Below are 20283 nucleotides of genomic sequence, written 5' to 3'. Positions count from 1 at the left end.
AACCTAATTAGAGAACAGGTGATTTAAAAACAAATCCAGAAGTTTTCTGGGGACAAAGCCTGAAATTGCATTCCCTTGTTTGATGTTATTGCTTGATTGAGAAAGCCGGAATTAGCAAGTGAACCCATCACCTGGCTGACTTTCTTAGTTGCAGCGGTGTTTTCCTCCATAGCCATTGGCTTAAGCCACACAGGTTTCTAACCAGCTAATTTCATTCCATTTCAAAGTTAAACAGTGTTGAAGTTCCCTGTGCCAGTGATGTGGTGAGTTAGGCCTTTGAACCTTGAGTGAGGTTTCGGTACCTTGGGATGCTGAATAGGAAAGCATATCATTCCATTTTTACTGGTGTTATAGGTAGTTTAGGGGCTATGGTGCAAAGAAAGATGCACAGAAGGTGAGATTTCCTAGAAGACTGGGATATGCATGCCTGATTTCATGAGTTTTTTTAGTGAAAGTTAAAGTAAACCTTTTGGGATACTTAAAATTACATGGAGCAGCATGTGTCTAGTGCAGCTGGGTCGACTAACACTGCAGTGACTTTGAATGTAAGTTCTTTTTGGTGTATAACTTAAAGGAAATGAGGCTAGTATATATATTGTACTAGAAGTTTCATTTGTTTGCCTCCCACACTTCACTGTTTATATTTTCTTCTTCTTCCTTTCAGTAAACAAACAGAAAAAAATTGCAGTAGTCCAACCAGAGAAACAGTAAGTAACAGGTTTTTTGCTTTTATGGTTTTTGTTGGGGTTTGAGTTGTGGGGTTTTTTGTTCTTCTGCTTGGCAAGTCATGTTGTCTTAGGGGAGATTGAGCTTTACAGAAATGCCACACCGAGGGCTGAGAGATTCCACCATCCATTTATCTTAATGCTGGTAGTTCCTGTTGATGTTGAAAAAGACCTCTTGCTCTGCTGTAGCAGGAGATCAGAAGCATGGAATTTGTTTTCGACAATGCTAGTGCGACTCAGCTGAATTATTTAATAGGTCAAGTCATTGAAGTTCTGGGGTTGAAATTGCTGATCTTTCATTTTTAAAAGATTGCCTTATCTGTGGGTACTGGAGTGCCTTTAGAAAAAAAGTAGCCTGATCTTAAGACTATGTTTCTAAGTCTGTGCTTGAGCCTTTTTTTAATGGTGGTTAATAAAGAAAATTACTGGTTTTCTTTTTAGTTGTATTCCCTTCTCGAATAATACTGTTTCTGTAATGTAAATATGCTTAGAAAACGTAGCTGCTCTAGCAAGTAGCTGTGATTTTGCACAGCTGATCAGAAAATTTGGCTTTAGTGTGAGTGCTGTCATTTAATAGATGCACTTCTAATAGTTCCTTCCCACATTAGATTTGGGCCAGACTAGCCAAAAAGGAGAGTTCTGCTAATATCTACAATTTGTCTGTAAACTCTGTGTCACACATATGAAAGTCCTTCGTGTGAGCCCGCTCACAAATGCTCAGTCGAATGCCTGACAGTTGGTTTTATTGACTCTTGCAGCTTTACAAACACCAGATCTGCCAGTAGTCCTGCCAGTGCTTTCATTGCTTCTAAAATACTGAGCAGACTGTTCTCTGTTTTGTAATTAGGATTCTTATCAAAGTACTTAAGTCATTTTGGTTGTATTTTGCTTAAAATGCTTATTTTTCAAAATGCATAAGGTAAGACTGTACACTGCCTCGTGCCATGAAACGTGAAACGAAGTTAAAAGGAAGCAGAAAATACAAACTATTGTCAGGAGTTTTGTGCGATGTGTTTATCGGCACGATAGCCCATATATTGCAGTCAAGGAAGGACTGCTGCTGGTTGTAGCAGTACAGTAGTCCTTTCCAAATTGAATTTGATAGATTTTTCATGTTATTATTGTGAAACAGGGGATGTATAAAAAGCAGATTAATAAGGCTGGACCTGAAGGAAAACAAAAAGGTTGTATTTTAGTAACTGAGAGGTGAGCATCCTTACCATCTGTCCCTTTTCCCAACCTCCTCCTTTTCATTTCAGAATTTTGTCTTCAAGGACAGTTCATGATGGACTAAAGAACCAGGAACTGAACTCATCTGACTCAGGTACTGAGCAGACAGGGCAGGCTCACGAAGACAAACTCCTCTAATGGTTCAGCTGCCTCATTGCTCAGCTGCTCAGCCCTGTGAGGAGAGGGGAGAGGAGGAAGGGGTTTTTCATCCCTATGTGATTTGTTGAACTTCAAAAAAGAATGAAACAAACAAAACCATACAATTATTTGTGTCCTGCAGTTGGTAAGTGAATTAAACCTGGAAATTAGATTTTTACACCAGAACATTTTCCCCCACAGCATAAGATATGTGGAGCCAAATGCGCACTGTGACCTATGCAGATGATTTTTTATTGTCACCTGTTATGTTTAATAATGTTGGGAGAAACATAACAGGCGTGCTACATCTGTGCTTTTGAGTTGTTAGACTCTAGCTTTGGGAAGCAGGTTTTTCTGGTTTTTGTAACTTCATCATCACGATAAACAAAAGCAATTCAAACAGTAAACTGCTTTGTGTGCCAGATGGCAAAATCTAATAATTTTCTAAACTGTTGCAAGAATGAATATGATGAATAAGTACATCTGTGGGTGAAACACTCATACAGATCTATCTGTTTGGCAACAAAATGCCTTTTCTGCTGTTTTCTGTATAGGGAAATGCACATCTGAAGCTGCACCAAGTACAAACTTTATAGAAATGATTCGTGCTTGCTTAGAATATTAATTGGCTTTTAATAGAGTCATAATGTAAATTTGACTTCATTTATCTGCCAGTTACCAACTACTGAATTTAAGATCTTCAAGTTATAGTGTTGCTCAATCAAGAAAAACCTCAACACTACTAGGGTAAAACTATTTTGTATTGATACGTAAGTATCTTACAATACATATTACACATAACTTTAAATTTGAGCAGCATTGAACCATTTAATAGGTTTAGCAAACTTGATGTCACTCCATCAAAGGTCACTTCATCATTTGTTGCGTCTTTTCTTTGCTAATTGGGGGAGAAGAGTCTAAAAATGCAAAGCAATGTGATATTGCAGTTTGGGATAAACGGTGGAGAAGAGCTTTGCCAGCTTCTCTGGTGGCAGAAGTTTGGGGGAGACATAATTACTTGACTGGGAAATGTATCCATAATTGCTGTGTAGGAAGTGCTTCTGCTACCAGAACTTGGGCTTGTCTTCTTGCCGCTCTCACCATAAACCAGCAGACTAACCAGGAAGAAATGTTTCTTTTCTGACAAATGACCAACTTTATTTCCTATAGTTTTACAATTTGCGAGCACAAGTGCGAAGTATGAAAAATATTTTGGCAACATGGAATAACTAGTGCTGTCATGGCAAAAGTGACACTGAAACTACTCCAAATTCATGCCATTCAAGACTTTTTTTCCCATCCTTTTTTTATAACAGGCAAAATTATGTGTTGCAAGAAGTCAGTCTTTGCTGGGGAGAGGTTGTAGCATGTGATTTAAATCTTTGCTTTCTCATTTCTCAGTGGTAATTAATGGGAAGTACTGCTGCCCAAAGATCTACTTCAACCACCGGTGCTTCTCGGGGCCGTACCTGAACAAGGGCAGGATCGCGGAGCTTCCTCAGTCCGTGGGACCCGGGAACTGCGTTCTTGTTCTGAAAGAGGTGAGCTGGTTGTACATGCTGGTCCTGCAGATAGCCGTGTATCGTAAGCACTAGACAGCCTCTCTACTTAGAGACGGGCAATTAATAAATTCAAGCTGATCATGAGTAAAGAGTGTTTTTTCTATAAAATCAAGTATAAATCGTGGACTGTTTTATGAATGGCTGGAAAAAGATAAAAGTTTCTCATTTATCCGAGTTACAGTCAGCCTTCTACTGCTGAACTTTATTTTAGGTTAAATCAAAGTAGGTTGTAATTACAACAATCGAAGGAGTTAGTATCTTTTTATAGCTGTAATAAATGCTTCAATTTTAATGAACAGAATTTAGTTTCAGATAATTCCAAAATTCCTTTGCAGTTTGCACTATTGATGTTTAAACAGAGGAAAATACAGATTTTCTTAGTAGGAAGGGCAAACTATTTTTGGTAATTGAAAGAATTTTCTGTGTTTTACAAGTTGGATATGATTTGCAAAGATCAGATGAAATTGTGGTTTTGCTTTCTAATGGAATTGAGGGAGAGGAAGGGGGAGTAAGAGGCCGTTTATTAATGCCAAAGAGCCTCTTCTCCAGAAGGTGTTTCACAGCAAATTTAGATCCTTTAATGCAAGAATTATTTTTCCAAATTCTCCAAAAAGGTCATGGGGTGGTTATTGTCTGACCTGACAGGCTGAAAGTTTCCCAAGGCGTAACTGTATGAACACACTTGAGCTCTCATTAAATGATCACATTAAATGCAGGAATTGGCTCAACATCTCTGGAATTTTTACCCTCCCAAACATGTATCATAACCGGGAGAGGCCTTAACGAAGTCTGTTTGGCAGACATGCTGTAAAATAAGAGTCTAGTTGACAAGAGTCAATCCAATTATTGAAAAAGTTCAGTTTTTGCATACAGAAAATACCCCATCCTTTCTGCAGGTTTCAGTACTCTGATGTCAGCTTTGCAGCACTCCAAAAGAGCAAGTGTGAAATGCATTTAACCTTCATTTAACATTGAAGGTTTAACCTGCTTCCTTGCCTGAAAGCATGAAAAATGCGCAGACCTGCTGATGTGCACGTGCTGAGTGTTGCTAACAGACCAACCAGTCTGCTCCATTGTGTTCATTTCAGTTATGACTCTCGCTCAAGGTGTGAATCCTAGAGTGAGTTTGGTACTTGCGTTATATTTATGATTCTTCTGTTGAACTAAGGACATCTTAGACTGCTGCATTAGTAGGACCAAAGCTGCAAGCTTGTTATGGCAGTGTTCTGTTGCATCCAATTTGGGAATGATTTGGAATAAGCATGTACTGAAAGTAAGAAATACAATTTGGATGCACATTTTGTGCTATCCCCTGCTAACTTCAGGCTCTTAAAAAATTTGAGTTACTTTACAGCACCAGAGAAATTCTCATTTTATTATAGTACAGGCCTTATGATGGTTCATGGAAGCAAAATGGGAGAGCTTAAGATTCTACAGTAGGATTTTGTAGCAAGAAGTGGGTTGGCAGGCAGCAAAATCCTGCAGCATTTTTTGGCACATCTTCACTTGTCAAACAATCTCTAAGATAATCTCTCAGATTTACCCAAGGTTGTGCAAGTTTTGTAGGATTCAGCCCTGGGATTTAATGTAGCGACATGTAATACAAGGGCAATGACTTGGAAGTTGCTGGGTACAGTCGTGACTCTGCAGACAAGCTCTGATGGTTTGGCAAGGCCCAAAGTGTCGGCTGCTCTCAGTTTTCATTTTGGCAGTACCAGACGGTATCTGTAACCCTGCTCTGAATGAGTGCTTTGATGCTAAATAATTTGGATGAATAGAAGTAATTTCCTCTTCTACCCTGGCACTTTAAAACAGATTCATTATACAAGTAACAGAAATGTATTTTCTCCTCTTCCTTCCCTCGCTGTAGGTTCTCACTTTGTTGATCAATGCAGCATACAAACCAAGCCGTGTCCTGCGAGAACTGCAGCTGGATGAAGAGGCTGCGTGGCACGGGCATGGAGAGACCTTAAAAGCCAAGTAAATTCTTGTCCTGTTCCCCACCTGGTTGATCCCAGTAGCAATGTTCTCTGCTATCTATGCTTTAACTTCTCACGTTTCAGAGAAGGAAAAATTGCTTATACTGTATCAGGCTGCTGACAAATTAAACTTCAAAATCTTTTTAGATTTCTTTATGACTGTCTGGTGAAGTGCATCTGATTCTAGTGTTCCTTAATGTGCTCTGCTACTTGCATGCAAGCAGCTAGTGGTGAAGTAAGAGTGCTGTGGTACTGGTACAACACAGCATATTCTCTGGCAGGCCTGCAGGTTTAAAATAGTTTAGTTCACCTGAAGATATTTGTCACTATTTGAAAACAGAAGCACATACTGCTTAGGAAGCTTCATGGCATTTCCACAGCAAATTTTCAGTGGAAGAAGATTCTTCTGTAATTGAGTTATATTAGTGCTCTGAGATAGCCTGGATGGAAGTCTTTCTACACCAGCTTGCCCTAAAGCACTCCCTAGTTTTCCTGCTGAGCTTTTTGGGTTGCAGCTTCTTTGCAAGATTATTCTGTGGCTAGGAAAAGAGCAGGGATCGTGTTTGCATATATTGGATAAATCCAGATATTCCTTTATAGTCTTGTAATTAGGTCACTCTCCATACCAGAGATTAGATTTTCCCAGTGTGCCTTAGCACACGTCCTACATAGTGTCGAACATGTCAGTAATTCTTTTGTTGGATTGGTTTCATGTGTAAAAAGACAACCTCTCCGTGCATTGAAGGATCACTCTGAATTTGGACAATAGGGAGATCATATGAAACTTTAATGTAGATAGAAGTTGTAGCTGAAGAATAGAGGAAAAAAAATATTTTGTTTGGTTTCAGCAAAGTTGCTGTGTGCTTTCTTTTGTCACAGTAGTGACAACGGGGATATCTGGACTATGATGATGTAGATCTTTTTTCCAGTACATTAACTAGATCCTTGCAGGCCTGAGACATCCCTAACAGATATCAGCACATGCCAGTAGCTGCGCTGGGAGAACAAAGCAGAAATGATGAATGGCTCCGGCAGATACTTCACAGTGTGGCTCTGTCAGTGTCGTGGCAAGGCTGATGAACAAAAAGAAGCCTTTTCTTGATTTAAATCAAACGAGCAATATGTGGAGTCATGACAGGTGACTGTCGTCATGAATTGTTCAGCAGTTAGTGAAAGCTGACAGTAGTTCGTCTGTTTGCTGTAGTATGTGCATAGAATGGTTCACTAGAAGCCGTCTGGTGTTGCCTTTTCTGGCTGAATTGGTGCTGTCCATCTTGGTTTTAGGGACCAGCTGTCTGCATCACAGTGGACACTTCTGCAGTCCCATAAAAACAAAGAGCAAGCCATCTGTGAACCAAGAAAACATCTAAATTCTGGGATAGTCCTCTCAGATGGTATTTTATAGTCCCTGGTAGGGCAGTGTTGCTGTGTTAGTACTGCAGGCATCTCTCTGGTGCTTTTTTTCTTTGCATGAGAGACAGGATTACCTGTCTCCTGGACTTCTCAGTCCATAAAGTTCCTCTTTGCTCAGATTTTCCAGGAATTTGATCTCAAAGCAGTGTTCTTGCACACCCGTTAATGAAGTACTTTTATCCTGGTGATGAGAGGATTCCTGAACTATGACCATATTTTCAATGCTAGGTACAAAGGGAAGAGCTACCGTGCAACTGTGGAAGTTGTGAGGACGGCAGATCGGGTGGCAGATTTCTGTAGAAAAACATGCATCAAGCTGGAATGTTGTCCAAACCTCTTTGGCCCTCAGATGGTGCTGGATAAATGTTCAGAGAATTGCTCTGTCCTGACAAAGACTAAATACAGTGAGTAGATGATTTCAAACCGAGGTGGGCTTGGGGTGCTATATTTTGGGTTCTTCCGGCTTTAGCTCCAGAAGGAATCCAAAATACACTGTTTTGCTTACACAAGGAGCAGCTCAAGCACTACATACACAGGCCTACAAAATATCTGTATGCCAGGGTGTATGGGAGAAAAAATTAATTCTATATTGTGTGGTAGAACCATGGCTTAACTTTGTATTGTGTGCTTAAAGCTTTATCTTCCTAAGACAACTTTTGGGACAAGAGCTGACTCCAATACTGTAATTTAAATGGCATTGTAATTGCTTTTAGCAGTTAGTTGTGGAACAAGATAATATACTTTCAAGCTCTTTTCTTAGCTTTTTAGGTTTTTAATCTTTTTAAAACTAACCATTTGACACTGTGAGAACAGTGCATTGAGGCCATGTTTATAAACTACAAAACCTTACAAAAAGCACCATGAAATTGGATCAACTCTATGGCTGATGATTTTTGTCTGAAATCTGATCATTTGGGGCTTCTCAGAGACAGAGGAAGTAAATCTTTATAGGGCAAATAAAATTGATTAGTAATTCTTCTTTACACCAATTTGAAGAGGAAAATATAGACATACTCATTTTGAAGTCTTGCATAATTGGGATTCCTGTTGGGAAATGTCCTGCTGATTTTCCAGCCCTGATGACAGACAAACATAACTAGTGACACTGAAGGTGCGTTTCAAAGCAGTGCTCTTTTCTTCTGTTCCGCTAGCACACTATTATGGAAAGCGGAAAAACAAGCGCATCGGTAGGCCTCCGGGTGGCCACAGTAACCTGGAAGTAGCCATGAAGAAGCCAAATAAAAGACGGAAGAGACGAAAACATTTTTTTGTTCATAAGAAAAAACGTTCTTCTGCTTCAGTGGATAACACTCCAGCTGGATCTCCCCAGGTATGAGACTTCCTACAACTTTGATGCGGTATGTGATCTTCGACCAGCTTCAGCTGAAACAATAAACTGTTAGTTCCTTGTAGCCTCAAACTGCAGCTGACAAATCAGTGGCAATTGCAGCTTTTTTCCTGAACTTCCTATTTATTTTTTTTAATTTCATCAGTCTTTTTTCTACCTCTTCAGGGCAGTGGAGGAGAAGATGACGATGACCAGGACGAGGTAGATGAAGAATCTCTGACAGAGGATAGTACTTCAGAGCACCAGGATGAGTTGCTTGAGGAATCAGAGGTATCGGAGAAGAAATCGCTGTCATCCTCTCCTACGCAGAGTGAACTGTCTCATTCCCTGGCTCAGGACCGAGACAAGCGGAAGAGGAAGCTCAGGACCTTTTCCTTTTCTGATGATGAAAATAAACCTCCTTCACCAAAGGTAACTTCCAACGTAGATTTGTGTGCCTGCTTGCTCGCTGTTAGGCAGGCACAAATATCTTGGGAGTATGAAACGTCATACGTGTATTCTCATAAAATACTCTGTTACGCCATAAAAGGCATTGTGAAGACACTACAGAGTAATCAAAAATCATTATTTTTATTACAGTCGCATTACAGGACTGTAATAAAGACTAAACAGCTGTAGGCAGAATGGTGAACATTTCCCAGCTGTGAGCACTCCTCTTCGTTCAACCTGAGCAGCGATGTGGTGTCGACCAAATCCTGGGTTTAGACTCCTGCTTGCTGGGGGATCTGTTATAGCCTCCACCCTCACACAATGTTGTTCTGCACATCCCTGCTGACCAAGAAACCTCTACAATTTGAGCTCTCATTACAGCTTTGTTTGGCAGCTGAATGTTTGAGTGTGGCGAAATAAACAGGAGTGTTGGTCCATTGCATATGTAACATTCTGGGAATTCTTTTTGTGTTGGGTGGCTTGACTAGGACATAAAGATGGAAGTTGCTGAAAAGCTGCAGCTGGACAGTAACCCTCTGGAGTGGAGCGTGGCTGACGTCGTGCGATTCCTCAAATCCACTGACTGTGCACCACTGGCGAGGATTTTCCTTGATCAGGTATTATTTTCTGTCTGTTAAAATGTTAAATCTGTCACTTTGCTTCTTATCCTCTAATGAATCACAAAAATAAGCTAGTTTAGATTTTATAATAGGGTTTTGAGGAAACAAATACACGCACAACCTTCCACAATTTGGGCGAGGAGGGTTAAGGGAATGGCCAGGGTTCTTCAGGTTTCTGAGTACTCCGTGGAGGATGTTTTGGTCTCTGGGACATCCGAATCCCAAAACTATAGAGAATACCTGCAGTCAAGCAGCGTGAAGGCAGGAGCCTGTTTCCTTGGAGATACAGTTTTGCCCTTTGTGTTGACTTTTCCAAACAATAAATGTTTTCCATTCTGCAAACTAGCTGCAGATGTATTAGCTGTACTAGCTATGTTGTACAGCTGCACAAGTGAACGTTTTTGTGTTGAAGTATGACAACTAGAGTACAAAGATGACTCAAGTTAACATTGTTCTTGCATCTTGGATAAAATTTGCCATTATATAAAAAATAACCTATTCAAAACTGTATTACTGGAACTGGTGATGAGCATGGCTTCTGATAGATGTTCCAGAAGATGCACTTTTCCTTGTAGAACCTCTGTTTCTCTAGAAAGATGCAGAGGTTAGGTAAAGTGGCTTTCTGCATTAAATCTTCTTGGTTTCTGTTACTAGGTTTATTTTTTTTTAAATAGCATCTCATGAGCTTCCGTCTCTTAGTCAGTGGATTTGAGCTGACATTTTAAGAAAGGAGTTACTTTGTTGTGAGAAAGAGAGCTTTTTCGTGTTAAGCTGCCTGGAGTGGCATGAAAGAAACAGCTAATTCACAAACGGTCATGAATCTGAAATTACAGCAAGTCAAAGCTGAAGGAGCAAGGAAAATCAAAATGCAAAGTCACTCTGGAGGTTTTGTCTTCTGACAGGAGATCGACGGCCAGGCGCTGCTGCTGCTGACCCTGCCCACCGTTCAGGAGTGCATGGACTTGAAGCTTGGGCCAGCTATTAAACTTTGCCATCACATCGAGAGGGTCAAACTTGCCTTTTACCAGCAGTTTGCTAACTGAGGAGCAGCCAAATTGAAGTGGACCTTTGAAGCACAACTACAAAAACATGCTCCTTTCTCTCTAGCAAGGAAAGCCAAATGAAGTTAAACTGGGGCCCTGGTGACCTGAGAGCATCTGCCAGCCTCCGTTTTTCACTTTGACAAAAAGAAGACAACATCTGGAGCAAAATGCCAATGCAAACATAAGGGGCTACTCTACCAGCTGCCAGCTCGGGAACACAATAGTCTCTTGCTCTATGGTTCCCTTTTTTTAACGTGTTTTTTAATGATTAAAGTCTCCTCTGGTGGGAAATGACATTTCAATAGTTCTGTTGGCACGGAACTTTAAAAGGAGAAACGGATCCTGTTTACGTTAGCATGAAAGCTGCCAGAAATAACCTTTCTCTGTTCCTGGTGATTCACAGAATCCCTTTCCCTCCCTGTGGATGAACACTTTGCTTTACCACAGCACTGGCTTTGGAATGTGCTCTTTGCACATTCGTGTGTTAATGTTGAGTTTTTTAATGAATTTGTTCATTGTTAGGACAACAATGTGGCCAAGGGGTTCTGAATGTACAGTATAGCAGGAGTGTGGTTCCTTTTGGTTTTTTGTTTGTTTGTTTATTTTGGGGTTTGTTTCATTGTCGTTGGGTTTTTGTTTTGGTTTGGTTTTACTACCTCTGTAGCCTGAATGGTAGAAGTGATGAACTAAAAAGGGAGGGAACTACTTCTTCTGGACAAATGGTCTGTAGCTGCACAGCAGTCTCTCTTCTCTAGGATGTCAGGAGTGCCAACCAGTGTCAGCATCCAGAGCTGCTGCTCCAGAGCTTTAGCTGAAACCTGTGTAGGTTTGACCTGGCTGTTTTGTTTTTCTCAGATGTCAGAAAACTTAATTATTTTGCACTTCTCTTACAGACAGGCTGTAGGAAAAAGAAAGAAAAACGAAAGAGAAAGTGCCTCTGCATTTTCTATATTGTGGTTGTAAGATAAAATTTACGTGGGGTTTTTTTGTTATTTCAGTTGTGTGAAGTCATTTCCTTTTGCTTATGGCAAACAATTGGGCCGTGCACACAGACCTGTCAGCAGACTTTTGCTTTGCTACCTGACCATCTTTTTAGAGAACAAACTAAGAAATCTGCCATCAATAGAGGATTGCGACTTAGCTCTGCCAGTGTTTGCATACTGGAAACACCTTGTGAGCATGACTTTTTAACTATTTATAGCTGCTCAGGATCAGACTTGATGAAATTGTGGGCGGGGGGGGTTTGCTTTTTTTAAAGGAAAAGAACCAGAGGGACATCTAGTTCCATCAGTAGACCCACAGCAGGATGAACTGCTGATTTTAATTTTCCGGGGCAATAAAACCCAGTCAGCCACTTGTAGACCTATGCTTTACTCTTCAACTAACAGGGCTTACCTTACTTTCCATTAAAGATGTGGGAAACTTGCATCAGTCTCAAGATCTACATCAAATAAGCATTAGGTTTCAGGTGACACGCATTCATTCACTCTGCCTGTTCTCAAAGTATTTGGAGGAGCACAGGCAGGAGCTCTGTGTGCAGCCCTGGTCCTTTATCTCCTGCTCAAATACATTTTTGCAGAAAGCAAATGAAAACTGCAGAGTAAGCAAAGCAAAACAACTGGGGCTTATTTCTTTTGCCCCTCAGAATAACTGCCTAGTCAAGGCAAAGCTATTTATGAAAGTGCTAAAATGAGATATATTTTGTTCCAGAATCAAAACCTAGATGTCAGACAGTGTACTAGCTGAGTATTCTTGAGTGAGGGAGGGAGGGCAGTGTGTAGCTAGGACAATTTTTTCTCCCACGTTCTAGGCAGAGTCTGAAAACAATTGAATTGAAATCAAAGTGTCCCTTCTTCCCCACACCAGATACATGGCCAAAAAATGACATTTTGGCTCTTCATGTTGTGCTTAAGACATCTGCCTGCACTCCATTCCTTTAGGACAAGCTCAGTGATAAGCCATTAGGCCTGGAAACATTTTTGAAAGGAACATTGCTGCTTTGCTGTCAGCATCTTGTCTTGAGGAATTTGATGAGCAGAGAACTGCTGGGCTAGATAATGATGCTTTTGGATCATATTGGTCATTCTTCAGGGTTTCCAGAAATCTATTGCACTGATGCCCAGCAGAATCGACCTGCCTAACTAAGCGATGTTGCTTCCACCTTTCCCCATGGACAGGTAGATGTCTTTTCAAGTAGTTGTCAGGAGAGACCACAGCCTAAAGAGTAATTTAGTGAACCTGTTAACACAGCACCTAGGGTTTTAAATACAAATGTCATACTTCTTTTTCTCAGTAAACAAAGCAGTCAGCAGTTTCAGAGGTTAGTGGGATACTTACTGGTCACCTTTGGCATGTTTTATAGGCTGGATTTTTCTGCCTTGTTTTGGGAGGCACTGACAGTCTGGTCCCAATGGGATCTTTTTTTGTTGAGATTTTCAAAAGGGATGTTTTCATTATTTGTGAAATGTTTTTATGCTGCACACGGGTACTGTACACTCTGTTTCCTGGAAAAAAATGCACTCTGTTTTATTGCTGGATTTAAAAGGGATAATTGGGGCTATATCTTGATGGATGGTGTTTCTACCTGACTCCTTTTCAAGTTTCTCTGTGCATGGCAGACGACACAACTGCACTTATATTTGTTTATCGTATTCCAACATGACTTGAAATCAGCTCATGTGCTGCTTTAGTTGTTCTGATTCTTCGAAACTGGATTTTGGGTAGCCGATGACTGAACCTTGGCTTTGGGCGATACCAGTGTGTCACCAGCAGGAGTTGCTGGTACTGCAGTAACTTAGGCTTCAGGGATTTGTGCTGTCCTCTGCCACATCCATTCACTGTAAGATACGACAAAGCTGGAGTCCGGGAGAAAGGCAGTAGCGTCTTGCATTAATGTCTTCAGTACAAGAAAACAAACCCTCCATGGGGCCTCGCGTGCTGTCGATGTGGATGGTAAAACAAATTTCCCTTGGCTGACCCATTGAGGGTTTGTATTCTTGCTTGTCTTATTTTCAGATGCATTGTACAGTCTTGGTTTTGCACATCATAGCTTTAGAAACCTGGTGGTGCCTCCGTGTGGCACCTGTACTGTGCTAAGCTTAGTCCTGTGAGGCAGAAAGATGTTGGTGGGTTACTATCATGTGCTTTCTGCACCAGCACAAAGAGGCCATAATAGAGAAGTATTTGACCTCCAAAAATGTCATGGAAGGTTAATGTGGTAGAATTATCGCCCAAAGCTTGAGCAGCTTACAGTCCGTCCTAAACTGAAAGCAGTCCTTCCAGCAGAGGAGAGGTACAGCACTGCTCTTGGTGAATGAAGACTACTATTTTTTCCCTAATGCTAAACATTTCTGAAAGTTGCTCTTTGAGGAATGAAATAAAAGGCAGATTCCAGGAGTGTTTGCAGTCTCTCCTGGGATTAAGGGAAACAGTACATGCAGAGTTGGGAGTGGTTGTTAAGATTTTTCTCTTGTCACAACTTTCAGCAGTATTTTGTTGTTGTTTTAGGATTTGCTAGCGTTTGATCTTGATTCCAATGATGCTTTAAAGGAGGGAAGGAGTATTTAGCTGCTAGGTCTACAGAAGTGTAAATATATTTACAGTTGATTGGACTGAGCACTCCATTCTTCTGTATAAACTACAAAGACTTGGTACGTTGTTAGCAAAAGGCAAAGTGGCTTGTGAGATTTTTTGAATGTAATGGAACAGGCTTCAAAACTACCAAGCTCAAATTGGAGACTGGATACCTTTGGACCAAATCTGTTAGAGAAGAAGTTACTAGATGAAGTAGCCTTACCGGAAAGCCAAAAATACCATGATCCTCTACAAAACTGCTCTTTAACCAATTACACAGTGGCAGACTGGTTACTGCCTACTGTGACCTCAAATTATCTAAAAGTAACGAAGCACAAGACACAGGCTCTGTCTGGAGACTTCAAGTGTTGGCTTAAGGCTCCATTTTAAAGGGATGTTGTGCTGAACTGAGCCCCCACGGCAGGGTGCTGCCAACCTTCCCCAAACATGCACGTAGCCTTGTTTTCAGAGGCAGCCTTTTGGGTAAAGGACTAGAATGGGACTTGAGAACACCAGATACAACAGCCTCTTTTATTCGTATGTGTTCTAAAATAATAATAATAATCTGTATGAAATACAGCAAAAAATGAGTTAAGGTTAGTGACACTTTGTCTCCATGGACGTTTCTAGCTTCCTTACGGTCGCAGCTGTTGTTCTGAAGTGCACCAGACATACGGATGGACGTTTTTATGAGAAGACAAAGTTATTCTGTTAGGTGCAAAGCCAGCGGTGTTTGGCTCAGCTTTAAGCCATGGAAGCGAGCAGGTCTTGCACTGACAAAGTTCAGAGGCAGTAGGTCTAACTGACTTAGCACAACCACGGGCACAGAGCCCGGGGAACGCCCTCTGGCCTTGCACAGTTCAGGAGGAACAGGCCTTCTGCTCGGGACCCGGGGTCGGCTCACTCCAGTTGTGTCAATGAACAGTGAGGTCTGGGCACAAATGAATTCTTGCCCGCTCTGGAAGTTGTTGAACACCAGTTTCCAAGAAACCTTGTGGAAAAAGAAATCTGGAGGTGTCATGTTTCTCCTCTCCTCTTTCATGTCTTTGTTTAGTTTTTATAAATTTCTGTCTGAAATAAATTTTAAATAATCTTTATAGACAATCAGAGGTCTTCTAGGAGACTCTGCCCTAAAGGGTACCTGCTCTCCATCTGTGGGCCTCTTTCTTTTACTAACTCATTGGAACTAATGCACTTTTCCTGTATTTTGCCTTTTTTAATTAGCTGCTTGTTCTTAAACAAAGATTTAAATGCATATTGTGTTGTGTCCCTTCTGCTTGTTGTTTTATCTTTGTTGTTTTATCTTTCTTTAACTTTTAAATATATATATATATATATATGCAGTGAGACTGAAGTACTACATGGAAGAGAAACATGCACAAGAAAATATGCCTATTAAGTCCCACCATTGTTTGAGCAGCTGTAACAATTTAATCAGAGGATTTTTTAAAAAAATATTTTGGATGGATATTTTGCTTGTTTTGTCTGTAAATAGTGTACATAAGTTTGTGGTATATGACAGTTTTAAGTGGTTGTAAGAAAATTAAAAAAGATACTTAAACTGTTACTGATGGCTTTGGTGTTAATATAATGATAAATACTGCTGCTTACCATGAGCGGTTTTCCATCTTGCAAACCTGTGGGGAAAACTGTAGAGCGTGTTCCATTACTTGCATAAAAGGTAACTGCAGACCACGTGAATATCACGCGCACAGGCTTCATGTTAAGAGATTGGTCGTACAGAGTCCCCTCAAATGCAGGAAACCTACGTCTCTGAGCCTTCTGCTGAGGTAACAGATTTTGTGTTTCACAGGATGCTGAAGCTAACAAATGAGCTGGGGACAGAACCTGTGAATTGAGGTCATTTACTGCTTTCTTCGAACAGGAAGAGCTGCCTGGTGCAGCCCGAAGCAAACGTTGCAGATGCTGCTGCTCCTTCTGGATGGTTTTGTAAAGCTTTACATTGTACCATCAAGTCAACACTTTAAAAAGAGCTGGCTTTACTTTCTCTCAGTATTTTGAAGGTCCACAAGATGTTTCAGAAACAGGTCAGCCTTGCAAAGTTTCCTTACTTGTTCCAACATACTGTCCTCGCGTGCTCCTGAATGAGCACTTACTTCTTGGCTGCACTTCACTTGTCTTGAGCTGATTTTATACTGGGTGCAGAAAATGCATAGGAGTGGGATGAAACTGGTTTGTTTAGTGCTGTCTTTAGACATCTATAAATATGTAGAATTTAAGGTAAACCTTTTACTTGCCTCCACAGAGCGCCGTCTATTTGCGAGAAATATGAAGGCTTGTGAATAGCTCGTCTCAGGAGGCAGCGTCGTGTTGTCTGCCACAGGTTTCAGAAGGGCTTACAGAGTCACAAGGAGCTGAAAACCCTTGAAGAGGTATTTTTGGCCAAATTATTTAATGTATGGAATATGGAGTAAGTTATCTTTACAGGTTCATGTCTGAAACATAAGTTTTGTGTATAGAAGATATTGAGTAAATATTTAACCAACATAAGTGTCTGGGTCAGGGCACATGTGTGGAACATCGAATGTTCAGCAGCAGCCATGGAAGCTGAAAAAGCCACTCCTGAGTCACAAGGAAATAGGTCAGACCTGTGTTTAAGGTGCGGTGCTTGATGGCTGTGATCCCTGTGGGCAAGGGGGAGAACAAGCAACCTATTTTGATCCTTGCCCTTTCTTTTCGAGAACTCTATTTGCATTCTTGAACTCTTGATTTTAATGCAACTCAAACCAGAGGAGTGTTGACTTGGGGTGCAGAGGCCCTGGTCAGGGCATTGTGCTCTGTCAGTCAAAGAACTGAGAGCATTTCTTTTTCTAGCTGCAACTTCTATACGTCTGTGGCACAGCCCAAATATCAGAGAAAACACTGCTGTGTGCCAGTACTGTTCGTTATTGCCTGCCAGAAAGTAGTCATGTAGGTGGGTTTGTAAGATAAATGCAACAAATGTTGTTATTTGAACAGCTGTTGCTTCATGTGCTCTGCTTGGTTTTCTGATAGACTTAAACATGTTGTACTTCCTGGGTTGTACTCATAAGTGAATTAATATTTAGACTGGGATTTTAATTATTTAAAGAAATTCAGTAAACAGAGTAAGAAAAAACTGCAATGCAACATGACCTCGGTGGATCCCGCACTAAGAACCTGAACTTGAGCAGCTCTGCCTGGTGATTAAGAGGGTACGATGGGATGGATCAGTCAGACTCGCTGCTCAAAAGGTGCATTTTCTAAATGGAAGTGCTGACGTATGATGTTTTATCCATTGTGCCATCGGTTGCCCTTTTAAAAGGACAAATTTCTCTATTTTTTTTCTTTCTACTTTGATGTCAGACTTGCCAGAGCTGCAGCTGCTGGGTATCGCACCTCGGATGCAGCGGTTCTGCCCGGGGTTTGGGCTGCCAGGGCTCCCCTGCAACTCAGGATCCCCTTGGATGCTGGAGCCAAATAGCGTTTGTAGCAGCTCCAAGTATGAGTGGGGGTGTTGGAAGCCCAGGCGCGTTCGGAGCTCCCCGCCTGGCTGCCGGCCGCTGCCAGCGCGGGGACGGCGGAGTTACTGCGCCTGGAGCCCGCGCCAGCTCCGCTCTCCTCACGGGAGCGCTTTTCCGGTGGGACCGCTCGTTCTGGGCTCTGCGTTGGTTTTCCCTGGAGGGGGCGCAGCCCACGGCAGACAGCCGGACCCCTCCCGTCCTTCCCGAGCGCCCCGTCCCGCCGTCCCGGCGCGGGCGGCACCGGCGCCGCTGAGGGACAGACGCGGAGCGGCTCCGCCGGCCCGGCCCGGCCAATGGGAAAGCGGCGCGGGCGGTGACGCGGCGGGGCGGGCGGCTCGGTGAGGAAGCGAGCGGGGGGCGCGGCCTCGCCCGCCGGTCGCGACGTCGCCGCCGCCGCCATGCGCCGCTGAGGCGGGCGCTGGCCGGGCCTCGCCATGGGGGCGCCGCGGCCCAACGGCAGCCTTGGCCTCACCGAGGGGCCCCCGCAGCCGGGCGGGGGGGCGGCGGCGGGGCCGGGAGACCGCGGCTGCGAGAACGGGGCTCTCATGGACAGCTTCGGCATCTTCCTGCAGGGGCTCCTGGGCGTCGTGGCCTTCAGCACCCTCATGCGTGAGTGGAGCGGGGGCGGGCCGCGGCCTCCGGGCCTCGCCGGCGCCGCGCGGCCTGGCAGCGCCGGGCTCGGGTGGGCTGCGGCCGGCCGGCTGGGCTCGGGCTCGGTTAAGGGTGCTGTGACCTCGCCGCTGTGTCCCGAGGCCGCCCGGGGGGAGCGCCGTGCTGTCCCGGGCTCCCGGCCGGGCCGTGGCGGCCTCAGGTAGCGCGGCCGGCGCTGGTGCCAGGTGAGCTGGAGCGGGACCGTGAAGTGAGGCCGCGGGACACGGCCCGGCCGCCCGGGGGGGACGCGCCGCTGTTCCCTGCGCCGCCCGGGTCTGTGCCCGGCTGGGCCGTTTGGGGCATTAGCACCGGCCGGGAACGGCTGCTGGGTTCTGAAGACACACGTTTTGGCTCAACAGTGTTGTTTATGAGACTGTGTTTCAAGTACTTCAAGCAAATGCACTTTTTGAAATTTGCTTTCCTTTCCAATTTATCACTTTGGGGGTGGGCATGTAGCCTGCCTTGCATACAACCAGCATGATGTGGTGGCGTGTGTGTAATCGCTTGAGTTTAGAATGTACAGAAGGAAGAGGGTTAGGCTGTATCGGTTTTACTGCAGGTGTACCGTGTCATATTATCAATAGCAGAGTAACACACACTTGTTTAAACAAGGGCACTGTGTTGCGTGTGCTTAGAGCAGGTACTACACCTTGGGGTTGGTGCTGGCAGTGAGCTCGTGTGGCTCAGCAGCTCAGCTGATGAGCAGTAATGAGCAGTAAGTTGTTACAGTGCTCGTTTGAGTTTGGTAAAAAGCTGGAGGCTGTAGGGTCTCCAACCCTGCTGCTCTGAGGGAATCACAAAAGCCTGGAACAGCTCTGGTAGAGTTTTCTCTCTGTCCCATACTGTACTTTATGTCTTTTCTGTTGAGGAGCATAGAAGCCCGGTGCCATTACTCAGCCAACGATGAAGTTACTCTTAACAAAATGCAGGGGAGGGAAAACAGAGCATCAGCTGCGAGTATTTTACAAATTGACTGATCTGAAGACTAAGATCCTGTTTACATTAGAATTGCATATTCATGCTAGCATCATACAATTACGGTTAAGTCAGAAGTTTGCTAACATGCTATATTTGCATAACTTAGTGCTTCACTCATGGTGAACAACTGCATTGCTCTTGTAAAAACTAAGCATGTAGCAGTCATCGCTATGTTACTGGGTGACAACAGTAGTCACTGCTGTAGCATGTGGTCAGTCAGAGCATCCTGAATAATTAGAAGTTTTAGTTGTTTCCAGACAAAAGTACCTCTCTTTGAGAAGATTATGTGTATGCATTGTTGTTTTTAGAATTAGGAGATACAAATAGACAGTTCTTGTGGATTGTGCATCAAATGGTGAAAAACTGCAGATGTTATTTGTCAGGATGGTGTCTTTTTTTCTGGAAACGGTATAACTTATTTTTATGCATTTTACAGTAACGCTGCAATACTCAGTGAAGACAAGAAAAAGTGAATACAGAAAGTATGTACTAAGAAAAGAAAAGCCTGGTTGTTGGCTGCCCTTCCTGACTTTGGTTAGATATTTTCTAAACCATGAGCTGTTAGAAGGATACTCTCAATGAAGTGCTTGTAATTGTGGAAGAAGGGAGTGAAAGGAAAGCAGCCAGTCCTTGAAATGGTACCCGTGAGAAAAAAGAATCTGTTTCCAAAGGAGACAAGAGTAAAAAAAGTAACAGCTTGTCATAGTTGCAATTGCTTACATTTAAAAACAGAAGGATAGTATGTTTGTCCCAGTTCTGATAGCCATGTTCTCTTCCACTTTATTTTGGGTCTCTCCCCTAGCAGGAGGAGAAGGTGGCCCCACCAAGTGACCAGTTACACCAGTAAAATAGCAGTTTTCTCTTAGTTAAGTGCCGTGCTGGAAGAAGTGATTCTGTTCTGTCTGCAAGTTTTCTCTGTTTCAGTCCTTTTTATATCATAATGAAAACATCTGGTATGTTGTTCCAAAACCTTTAAAAGTTGCCTCAACAAGTAGGACTTCTTGTGATCCGTGTGGCAGTTCTGTTGTGACAGAGAAGCAGGAGCTTGTGGCTTTGAACGGGCGGGAGAGCGTGACCTCTCCTCAGCAGTC

The 20283-nt window shown here is 42.9% G+C and overlaps 2 protein-coding genes across 3 annotated transcripts in view; both read left to right on the top strand.

Annotated features, from left to right (window-relative positions):
- Positions 1-10487, top strand: part of SFMBT1 (Scm like with four mbt domains 1) — a gene marked incomplete at its 3' end in the record, with an annotated part of 32894 nt that extends 22407 nt beyond the window's left edge. Inside the window, exons 12-20 of the mRNA XM_080350357.1 lie at positions 665-707; positions 1985-2049; positions 3495-3634; positions 5526-5635; positions 7276-7451; positions 8199-8377; positions 8561-8806; positions 9313-9441; positions 10347-10487. Of these exons, the coding sequence (XP_080206483.1) occupies positions 665-707; positions 1985-2049; positions 3495-3634; positions 5526-5635; positions 7276-7451; positions 8199-8377; positions 8561-8806; positions 9313-9441; positions 10347-10487 (1229 nt within the window). The remainder of the gene's footprint in view (positions 1-664; positions 708-1984; positions 2050-3494; positions 3635-5525; positions 5636-7275; positions 7452-8198; positions 8378-8560; positions 8807-9312; positions 9442-10346) is intronic.
- Positions 10488-17762: 7275 nt separating this feature from the next.
- Positions 17763-20283, top strand: part of LOC308044263 (store-operated calcium entry regulator STIMATE-like) — a 37811-nt gene continuing 35290 nt past the window's right edge. For both annotated transcript variants that reach the window (XM_080350832.1, XM_080350831.1), the window contains exon 1: positions 17763-18172. In XM_080350832.1, the coding sequence (XP_080206958.1) occupies positions 17998-18172 (175 nt within the window). In that variant the 5' untranslated portion in view covers positions 17763-17997. The remainder of the gene's footprint in view (positions 18173-20283) is intronic.

This window comes from Nesoenas mayeri (genome assembly GCF_963082525.1).
Source record: "Nesoenas mayeri genome assembly, chromosome: 10".
In the NCBI taxonomy this organism is placed as follows: Eukaryota; Metazoa; Chordata; class Aves; order Columbiformes; family Columbidae; genus Nesoenas; species Nesoenas mayeri.
The sequence above is the reverse complement of the archived record's forward strand: the minus strand, read 5'-3'. Positions and strand labels throughout refer to the sequence as shown.